At 41.2% G+C, this 12,403-nt stretch overlaps 1 protein-coding gene across 1 annotated transcript; it reads left to right on the forward strand.

The window, feature by feature from the left end:
- The first annotated feature begins 1,596 nt into the window (after positions 1 to 1,596).
- Positions 1,597 to 7,225, forward strand: LOC140122094 (uncharacterized). The gene is made up of 2 exons (XM_072142529.1): positions 1,597 to 1,829; positions 5,795 to 7,225. The coding sequence occupies exons 1-2, from the start codon at positions 1,696 to 1,698 to the stop codon at positions 6,987 to 6,989; spliced, it is 1,329 nt and encodes a 442-aa protein (XP_071998630.1). The 5' UTR covers positions 1,597 to 1,695; the 3' UTR covers positions 6,990 to 7,225.
- Positions 7,226 to 12,403: the final 5,178 nt, after the last annotated feature.

Here is a 12,403-nt window from a genome sequence, read left to right on the forward strand (position 1 = left end):
AATTGGGGGGGCAACATATATACCGCATATACTCGTGTATAAGCCGAGTTTTTCCAGCACAAAAAAATGTGCTGAAAAACCTCACCTCGGCTTATACACAAGTCAATTCAAAGAAATACGTAATACTCACCTTCCAGCGCCCAGATCCCTGGCGCAGCTCCTGATCCTCAGCGCGGCTCCTCTTCTTTCTTCTCTATCCATAAGAGTCGTGACCATGCGACCTGCCGGCTGGCGCAAACTATGATGCGGCAGTGTCGCCGCATCATAGTGTGCACCGGCCAGCAGATCGCATGGACACGACTCTGACGGCTGTTACAGCAAACAGAAGAAAAAAGAGGAGCCGCGCCAAGGATTGGGAGTGAGTGAGTATCGCCGGACGGTGAGAATTAAGTTTTTCTTTTAATGTGCTTGGCATACAGGGGACTGGCTGTATACTGTATGGGGCTTGCTGGCTGTATACTACATGGAGCTGGCTGTATACAACATGGCGCAGGCTGTATACTACATGGGGCTGGTTGTATACTACAGGGGGCTGGCTCTATACTACAGGGGGTTGGCTGGATGTATACTACATGGGGACTGGCTGCGATACTACATGGGGCTGGCTGTATACTACAGGGGGCTGGCTGTATACTACATGGGGCTGGCTGTATACTACAGGGGGCTGGCTGTATACTACAGGTAGTTGGCTGGATGTATACTACATGGGGACTGGCTGTATACTACTGGGGGCTGGCTAGCTGTATAATACAGGTAGTTGGCTGGATGTATACTACATGGGGGCTGGCTGTATACTACATGGGGGCTGGCTGTATACTATATACTGTATATATGATATATGTGGGGGCACAGTGTGGCCAGTTGTGGTGTGAGAGGATGATGCCAACCATGTCTGTTTTATAAACCTGCAGAGATGAGTCATGGCTGGAAGAAGCCTCATGGAAGATCAGAAAGAAGGGAAGAGACAACATGAGGGACGTCACCTGTAAGTGATTGGATGACACTGCAGCCTCTATGCAGGACTGGTATATACTACTATAGGGTCACTATATGGTGGTATATACTGGTCTGTGTGTGTAGGTTGTGTTTGTATAATAATAATATGGGGGTAAAGATCATCAGTAAATGAAGTTTGTAGTTGGTAAATTGTTGGTAATACTGGTCTGTGTATAGAGTTTGTGCTCATTATCAGGATGTTGGTATTATCTTTATGTCGTGGTGATGCTGTGTGCTGCATTTTGGAGGAATCATTTATAAATTGTAGCGCTATTGTTTGGATTACTGGTCTTATGGTACTTTTAATTGGTAACAGTATTGTGGTATTATTATTTTATAATAGTATTTTTTGGTTTCTAATATCTCTAGAGCTTTGAAACAGTATAACTATGTGGTATCTTTTTACTTATATTGTTGTGGTAGGGGGCCCCACGTCGGCTGCATAGCTGGGGGGCCCCATCCTAAATGAGGTGCTCCATACCACTGAGACCCTTAATCTGGCCCTGTACACAAGTCACGCAGAATGAGAAGAATGAGAGTAAGAAGCTGCTACTCCAGCCTCGGCTCATGTAGGGAGGCGGGTTATGTATCAGTCTACTGTTATTGGATACATGGAGTTAGGTTTCGTTTCATAGGAAATGTCATGTATGTAGGCGGACACTGCGGGAGCTCTCCACCTACTGTCTATACAGAGTAAACATGGACATCTGGGAAGATGAATTTTACCTGGAAATAGAGGAAAGAGAAGTGCCTGGCGACTGGGAATTCTATGAGGAGGAAGACCTTTCTGTGGAAGAGAGAGGACTCAAGTACACACAGCGCACATATGGGAGGTAATGGCACAGAAGTATATACTGAGACTATACAGCACGAGAAGCCAGGCTATAAGGCGTGCTGCTACTGGCCCTGGACGTACTGGGGTTCCTATATAATGTACAGTCCTCTGTGAGGGAATCCAGCAGCAGCTTGACACTCTGCTCCATTGTGTGCTGCAGTACAGTGTATTGTGTAGTATCAGTATGGAGGCCTTCACACACCCTGCTCCATTGTGTGCTGCAGTACAGTGTATTGTGTAGTATCAGTATGGAGGCCTTCACACACTCTGCTCCATTGTGTGCTGCAGTACAGTGTATTGTGTAGTATCAGTATGGAGGCCTTCACACACCCTGCTCCATTGTGTACTGCAGTACAGTGTATTGTGTAGTATCAGTATGGAGGCCTTCACACACTCTGCTCCATTGTGTGCTGCAGTACAGTGTATTGTGTAGTATCAGTATGGAGGCCTTCACACACTCTGCTCCATTGTGTGCTGCAGTACAGTGTATTGTGTAGTATCAGTATGGAGGCCTTCACACACTCTACCCCATTGTGTACTGCAGTACAGTGTATTGTGTAGTATCAGTATGGAGGCCTTCACACACTCTGCTCCATTGTGTACTGCAGTACAGTGTATTGTGTAGTATCAGTATGGAGGCCTTCACACACTCTGCTCCATTGTGTGCTGCAGTACAGTGTATTGTGTAGTATCAGTATGGAGGCCTTCACACACCCTGCTCCATTGTGTACTGCAGTACAGTGTATTGTGTAGTATCAGTATGGAGGCCTTCACACACTCTGCTCCATTGTGTGCTGCAGTACAGTGTATTGTGTAGTATCAGTATGGAGGCCTTCACACACTCTGCTCCATTGTGTGCTGCAGTACAGTGTATTGTGTAGTATCAGTATGGAGGCCTTCACACACTCTGCTACATTGTGTGCTGCAGTACAGTGTATTGTGTAGTATCCGTATGGAGGCCTTCACACACTCTGCTCCATTGTGTGCTGCAGTACAGTGTATTGTGTAGTATCAGTATGGAGGCCTTCACACACTCTGCTCCCTTGTGTGCTGCAGTACAGTGTATTGTGTAGTATCAGTATGGAGGCCTTCACACACTCTGCTACATTGTGTGCTGCAGTACAGTGTATTGTGTAGTATCAGTATGGAGGCCTTCACACACTCTGCTCCATTGTGTGCTGCAGTACAGTGTATTGTGTAGTATCAGTATGGAGGCCTTCACACACTCTGCTCCATTGTGTACTGCAGTACAGTGTATTGTGTAGTATCAGTATGGAGGCCTTCACACACTCTGCTCCATTGTGTGCTGCAGTACAGTGTATTGTGTAGTATCTGTATGGAGGCCTTCACACACTCTGCTACATTGTGTGCTGCAGTACAGTGTATTGTGTAGCATCAGTATGGAGGCCTTCACACACTCTGCTCCATTGTGTGCTGCAGTACAGTGTATTGTGTAGTACCAGTATGGAGGCCTTCAACACACTCTGCACACTCCGTCTCATCTCATTCTTGGCCAGACTGCTTCACAGACTGACTGTAACATAAGTTATATACACACCACATAGAGCTTATTTAGCTATAGAAGTAGGAACGGCAATGTGTCATCATGTGTAGGATTGGGGCACAAGTGGAGCGTTAACTCTGAGACAGCAATTTATGAATATCACCAATTGATAGATTTATACTTGCTTTCCATTCTTAACACTGACCAAATATTATAAGGACTCAGAAACAAAATAATCATGATAACTGTTGAGTATATAGCCTGTCAGCCCCTGTGGCATATAGCCAGCCTGCCAACTCACTGTAGTATATAGTTTTCCTGCCCCCTGTAGTACATAGCAAGCCCCCTGTATTATATAGTAAGCCATCCTCTTGCTCTTCTGTTGGGCAGCTACCGGCCACTGTGAAGACACAGCTGTCATCGATGTGGAAATTGCCAAAACACTCTTTCTGCAGCAGCATGTAGTGATGGGACGCCAGCAGTGTTTTGGCGATTTCCCTATTGGTGGCAGCTGTGTCTCACTGACAAAGCTGCCATCAGTGATCCCTGTGTGCGATTTGGATTGCACACAGAGACAGTCAGTTAGTCACCGAAACTGGTGGGTGCCCCTTTTAAAGTAAAGTGGTGGGGGCCCAAGGGCACGCACCCTGGGACACCCTCCTTTATTCCGGCCCTAAGTACCAGTAGAACTGTGTGCAGAAGTGAACAATGCTTTCAAAGTCTGCACTTAAATTCAGGCTTTTGGCACAAGAACAGTGTCATCATTTCAGTGTCAGTGTCATCATAACCACTTTGATTTTCTCAGTAAAGACATTTGTGTCCTGGGCTGACACAAATTAACTCTAATTAAGGCAGCGTTACCTCTATTACCACTATAGTACCACCTTTCCCAGGGCTAGTTTAAGGGTCCCAGCAGTATAGGGCACCTCATTTAAGATGTCCTCCAGTTGAAGGCCAATGCAGGTCCTCTACTTCCACCATAACATTTCTAAAAGCTACAACTTATTATAAACACTTATATATAAAATATAACCTCAAGCTCTAGAGATTTTATAAACCATGGTACTTTTAGTTTTAGATAGGTTCATAAATTCATATCTCCATTAAACCACCTCCAATTTTGGTTGATGACCAACCAAAGAATAACACCACCATATCATTACCAAAAAAACTAATACAATGAGGCACATTTACTTACCCGTCCAGAGGAGTTCACAGAAAATGCATTGTCCGAAGATCATGCACTCTGCCACGATTCACTAAGATCGTGTGCCCGATATCCTGCATGTGTTGCTTCACCACTCAGATCCCATGGAGTTCACCTTCTTCTTCGTATTGTATGCCACACAATTTGAAAGCTAAATCCCGTGCTCAGTCTGAATCCGTGGGATCATCCGACGGCCGCCCGCGATTTCTGGCGCATGAAAGCCAGAACACCTGCGCCACAATCCGATCGTGCGGGACAAAATCCCCTGTTTAATACCTGTCACAGCCGTGCAAAACCCAGAAATGTAGGAAAATCCGACTAAAGTGTGTCTGCGGACCCTTAGTAAATAAGCCCCAATGTATAAGATCAATAGTGCTGAAATAACCAAATGATACCTCCAAATTGAGACCCACAGCCATATCACGATATAAACTTGTAAAATAATGAACAAAAGTCTCTATACAAAGACCAGTATTACCAATAATTTCACAAATATAACTTCCATTTATTAATGATCTTTACCGACATTCTGTTATTATACAAACACCACCATGCAAAGGACAATATTACTATTGATACTTCTGTATAAGAAATAATAACAACAATACCGTGACTATTACCTTTACATAATGCCTGAAAAAAACCTATACACACAGACCAATATTTACTACTGTATAGTAGCAGTAGATAACAGCCCTGCACAGAGGCTGCAACGTAAGAACATTTACTGATGATAAATACCTACAAAAAGGCTCTGCCACAGTTATTTACCAACATATAAATGGAACAAAAACCAATTTAATCCAAAATATCAATTTTATTAGTACATAAAACTATACAAACTATAAAACAAAAATATTGGTGGACATATACATGGTACACATCCTAATCCCACATCCATAATAAAGTATACACTGCAAATGTAGCATGTAGCATGAGTACCCCCTGAGGAAGCGATGGCGTTGGGGTCTGTGGTGGTGTGGTCACTCCTGGTTCTCTCCTTTATGATATGCAGCCTGGTTGGTATTGTCCATAGCTGAATATATGCACTAGCATTTTTTCCTTATGTATGGTGATTTACTGTTAATTGTTTCAGCGCTATGATTTCTGTGTCTTTGGCAGGCTACAGATAAATTGCAGAACGAGAGTTTTTATTTTATTTTGCCCAAGAAAATTGGCACTGTATAATTCAGGTGAATATTTAATTTTCCTCAGTTAATTTACTCTGTGTTATATTAATTTCTATTTTCAGGTTCCGATGTTCTGGTTGTAGACGCACATGGTACTCAGCAGAAGTCCACATTTTATTTCTCATCAGTCTGAATAAAGCCTTACAAGAGGGAACCATGAAAATGAGGATCTTCAGGCAGGAATGTAAAAAATGCAATTTTCCTAAATTGGAAAATCCAGAAATTAGTCAGGAGAATATCACAAGAATCATCAAAAATGTTGTGAATCGCATTCTTCAGGTATTCTATGGAGAGAAAAAAGCCCAACAAGATCTGAGGCCTGAAATATATAGTAATGATATGGAAGGTCCTCATGAGAGTGAGCACTGTGAGGCTTGCAAGTTCATGATCTGTAAATGGCAGATAGTGGCATCCGAAAACCAATCAGCAGTTAAAAATTTTCCTGCCCAAACTAGAGCAGCACCAGAGCCGAATAAACAGAAAAAAAGTAAAAATCGGAAGTCAAAAGGGAAAAAATCCTCATATGGTTCTACATCCACTGGAAGCAACCAACAGTCCTCTTACAATTGTCAACCAACAACAACATACTCAGATTATAAGACCTATCCCAATTCGGAACCAGATTCGGAACACCTAGGCTATACAGAATATGTATCTGCCTGCACAAATTCAGTTCCTGCCCAGTCGAAAGTAGAGACGAAGACACATAATTCTACTGCCCAAACTAAAGCAGCACCACAACAGAATAACCAGAAAAAAAGTAAAAATCGAAAGTCAAAAGGGAAAAAATCCTCATATGGTTCTACATCCACTGGAAGCTACCAAAAGTCCTCTTACAATTGTGAACCAACAACAACATACTCAGATTATCCCAGTTCGGAACGAGATTCCGAATACCTAGGCTATACAGAATATGTATCTGCCTCCACATATCCAGTTCCTGCCCAGTCGAAAGTAGAGACGAAGACACAGAAAAAAAAAAAAAGACAGTCAAAAAAATCCTCACATGTTTCTACATATACTGCAAGCTACCCATTGTCCTCATCCTATTGTCAACCAACGACAAACTACTCATATTATGAGTATCCTTGTTCTGAATCAGATTATGAATACCTAGACTATGAAAAATATGCAGCATATCCAGAAACATATACAGCTTCCTCATTGTCACGTAAAAAAGAAGCCTCCTCTTTTCCTGTTCTAGCCTCACTTGTTGCTGGACTTGCGGCTTTGACTTTATGGTATTTAAAAAAATAAAAGGAAAAAGGTGTAAAATATCTGTAAACAATACAATACAATATAACTTTATTGATCCCCTGGGGGATAAATTACTTTGTACACAGTACTCAGTTTAGTGGTAACTACAGTTAGGGGCAGGGGTGCACCTAGCCTTTCTGCTGCCTGAGGCGAGCTATAGAAAGACGCCCCCCCCCCCACACAATCCATATATGTAATATATCAAGGAGCGTCAGGACCAGACCCAATCATATTGGGTTAATATGAAAATAAAGCAATGCAAAATACATAAAGTGTGCCACCGTTCACTATATAATACACACAGCAAGTTACCACAAAGAACAAAATACAAAAAACGATCCGCCATATAATATAAAATCAATATAGCGTGCCACCATATATCATAAAATACATCCGGCGTCCTTCATGTAATATATACTACATACAGCGTGTCGCCATATACCATATACTACATACAGCGTGCCGCCATATACCATATTATACATACAGCGTGCCACCATAAACCATATAATGCATACAGCGTGCCGCCATATACCATATAATACATACAGCGTGCCCCATATACCACATAATACATACAGCATGCCGCCATATACCATATAATACATACAGCGTGCCCCATATACCATATAATACATACAGCGTGCCCCCATATACCATATAATACATACAGCGTGCCGCCATATACCATATAATACATACAGCGTGCCCCCATATACCATATAATACATACAGCGTGCCGTCACATACCATATAATACATACAGTGTGCTGCCATATACCATATAATACATACAGCGTGCCACCATATACCATATAATACATACAGCGTGCCGCCATATACCACATAATACATACAGTGTGCCTCCATATACCATATAATACATACAGCGTGCCGCCATATACCATATAATACATACAGCGTGCTGCCACAGACCATATAATACATACAGTGTGCCGCCATTTACCATATAATACATACAGCGTGCCCCCATATACCATATAATACATACACTGTGCCGCCATTTACCATATAATACATACAGTGTGCCTCCATATACCATATAATACATACAGCGTGCCCCCATATACCATATAATACATACACTGTGCCGCCATTTACCATATAATACATACAGCGTGCCCCCATATACCATATAATACATACAGCGTGCCCCCATATACCACATAATACATACAGTGTGCCTCCATATACCATATAATACATACAGCGTGCCCCCATATACCATATAATACATACAGCGTGCAGCCATATACCATATAATACATACACTGTGCCACCATATACCATATAATACATACACTGTGCCACCATATACCATATAATACATACACTGTGCCGCCATATACCATATAATACATACACTGTGCCGCCATATACCATATAATACATACACTGTGTCGCCATATACCATATAATACATACAGCGTGCCGCCATATACCATATAATACATACACTGTGCTGCCATATACCATATAATACATACACTGTGCCACCATATACCATATAATACATACACTGTGCCGCCATATACCATATAATACATACACTGTGCCGCCATATACCATATAATACATACACTGTGCTGCCATATACCATATAATACATACACTGTGCCCCCATATACCATATAATACATACAGCGTGCCCCCATATACCACATAATACATACAGTGTGCCTCCATATACCATATAATACATACAGCGTGCCCCCATATACCATATAATACATACAGCGTGCAGCCATATACCATATAATACATACACTGTGCCACCATATACCATATAATACATACACTGTGCCACCATATACCATATAATACATACACTGTGCCGCCATATACCATATAATACATACACTGTGCCGCCATATACCATATAATACATACACTGTGTCGCCATATACCATATAATACATACAGCGTGCCGCCATATACCATATAATACATACACTGTGCTGCCATATACCATATAATACATACACTGTGCCACCATATACCATATAATACATACACTGTGCCGCCATATACCATATAATACATACACTGTGCCGCCATATACCATATAATACATACACTGTGCTGCCATATACCATATAATACATACACTGTGCCCCCATATACCATATAATACATACAGCGTGCCACCATATACCATATAATACATACAGCGTGCCCCCATATACCATATAATACATACACCATGCCCCCATATACCATATAATACATACAGCGTGCCGCCATATGCCATATAATACATACAGCGTGCCGCCATATACCATATAACACATACACTGTGCCGCCATATACCATATAATATATACACTGTGCTGCCATATACCATATAATACATACACTGTGCCGCCATATACCATATGATACATACAGCGTGCCGCCATATTCCATATAATACATACAGTGTGCCTCCATATACCATATAATACATACAGTGTGCCGCCATATATCATATAATACATACAGCGTTCCGCCATATAATACATACACTGTGTTGTCATATACCATATAATACATACACTGTGCCGCCATATACCATATAATACATACAGCGTGCCGCCATATAATACATACACTGTGCCGCCATATACCATATAATACATACAGCGTGCCGCCATATAATACATACAGCGTGCCGCCATATACCATAAAATACATACAGCGTGCCCCCATATACCATATAATACATACACTGTGCAGCCATATACCATATAATACATACACTGTGCCGCCATATGCCATATAATACATACAGCGTGCCGCCATATACCATATAATACATACACTGTGCCGCCATATACCATAAAATACATACACTGTGCTGCCATATACCATATAATACATACACTGTGCCGCCATATACCATATAATACATACAGCGTGCCGCCATATTCCATATAATACATACAGTGTGCCTCCAAATACCATATAATACATACAGTATGCCGCCATATAATACATACACTGTGTTGTCATATACCATATAATACATACATCGTGCCGCCATATACCATATAATACATACACTGTGCAGCCATATACCATATAATACATACACTGTGCCGCCATATACCATATAATACATACAGCGTGCCGCCATATAATACATACACTGTGCCGCCATATACCATATAATACATACAGCGTGCCCCCATATACCATATAATACATACAGCGTGGTGCCATATACCATATAATACATACACTGTGCCGCCATATACCATATAATACATACAGAGTGCCGCCATATAATACATACACTGTGCCGCCATATACCATATAATACATACACTGTGCCGCCATATGCCATATAATACATACAGCGTGCCGCCATATACCATATAATACATACACTGTGCCGCCATATACCATAAAATACATACACTGTGCTGCCATATACCATATAATACATACACTGTGCCGCCATATACCATATAATACATACAGCGTGCCGCCATATTCCATATAATACATACAGTGTGCCTCCAAATACCATATAATACATACAGTATGCCGCCATATAATACATACACTGTGTTGTCATATACCATATAATACATACATCGTGCCGCCATATACCATATAATACATACACTGTGCAGCCATATACCATATAATACATACACTGTGCCGCCATATACCATATAATACATACAGCGTGCCGCCATATAATACATACACTGTGCCGCCATATACCATATAATACATACAGCGTGCCCCCATATACCATATAATACATACAGCGTGGTGCCATATACCATATAATACATACACTGTGCCGCCATATACCATATAATACATACAGAGTGCCGCCATATAATACATACACTGTGCCGCCATATACCATATAATACATACACTGTGCCGCCATATACCATATAATACATACAGCGTGCCGCCATATACCATATAATACATACACTGTGTCGTCATATACCATATAATACATACAGCGTGCCGCCATATACCATATAATTCATACAGCGTGCCCCCATATACCATATAATACATACACTGTGCCGCCATACACCATATAATACATGCAGTGTGCCCCCATATACCATATAATACATACACTGTGCCCCCATATACCACATAATACATACAGTGTGCCTCCATATACCATATAATACATACACTGTGCCGCCATATACCACATAATACATTCAGCGTGCTGCCATATACCATATAATACATACAGGGTGCCCCCATATACCATATAATACATACACTGTGCCACCATATACCATATAATACATACAGCGTGCAGCCATATACCATATAATACATACACTGTGCCGCCATATACCATATAATACATACACTGTGCCGCCATATACCATATAATACATACACTGTGCAGCCATATACCATATAATACATACACTGTGCCGCCATATACCATATAATACATACAGCGTGCCGCCATATACCATATAATACATACACTGTGTTGTCATATACCATATAATACATACAGCGTGCCGCCATATACCATATAATACATACAGCGTGCCGCCATATGCCATATAATACATACAGCATGCCTCCATATAATACATACACTGTGTTGTCATATACCATATAATACATACAGCGTGCCGTCATATACCATATAATACATACACTGTGCCGCCATATACCATATAATACATACAGCGTGCCGCCATATACCATATAATACATACACTGTGTCGTCATATACCATATAATACATACACTGTGCAGCCATATACCATATAATACATACAGCGTGCCCCCATATACCATATAATACATACAGCGTGCCGCCATATACCATATAATACATACACTGTGCCGCCATATACCATATAATACATACAGCGTGCCGCCATATAATACATACACTGTGTTGTCATATACCATATAATACATACAGCATGCCGCCATATGCCATATAATACATACAGCGTGCCGCCATATACCATATAATACATACACTGTGCCGCCATATACCATATAATACATACAGCGTGCCGCCATATTCCATATAATATATACACTGTGTCGTCATATACCATATAATACATACACTGTGCAGCCATATACCATATAATACATACAGCGTGCCGCCATATACCATATAATACATACAGCGTGCCGCCATATAATACATACACTGTGCCGCCATATACCATATAATGCATATACTGTGCCGCCATATACCATATAATACATACACTGTGTCGTCATATACCATATAATACATACACTGTGTCGTCATATACCATATAATACATACACTGTGCCGCCATATACCATATAATACATACACTGTGCCGCCATATACCATATAATACATACACTGTGCCGCCATATACCATATAATACATACAGCGTGCCGCCATATACCATAT

Source organism: Engystomops pustulosus, chromosome 3, assembly GCF_040894005.1.
Source record: "Engystomops pustulosus chromosome 3, aEngPut4.maternal, whole genome shotgun sequence".
In the NCBI taxonomy this organism is placed as follows: domain Eukaryota; kingdom Metazoa; phylum Chordata; class Amphibia; order Anura; family Leptodactylidae; genus Engystomops; species Engystomops pustulosus.

Coding starts and splice junctions, on each gene's coding strand:
- LOC140122094 (XM_072142529.1), top strand. CDS start 1,696: ATGGACATCTGGGAAGATGAATTTTACCTGGAAATAGAGGAAAGAGAA. Junction 1,830..5,794: donor ACACAGCGCACATATGGGAG/GTAATGGCACAG, acceptor TTCTATTTTCAG/GTTCCGATGTTCTGGTTGTA.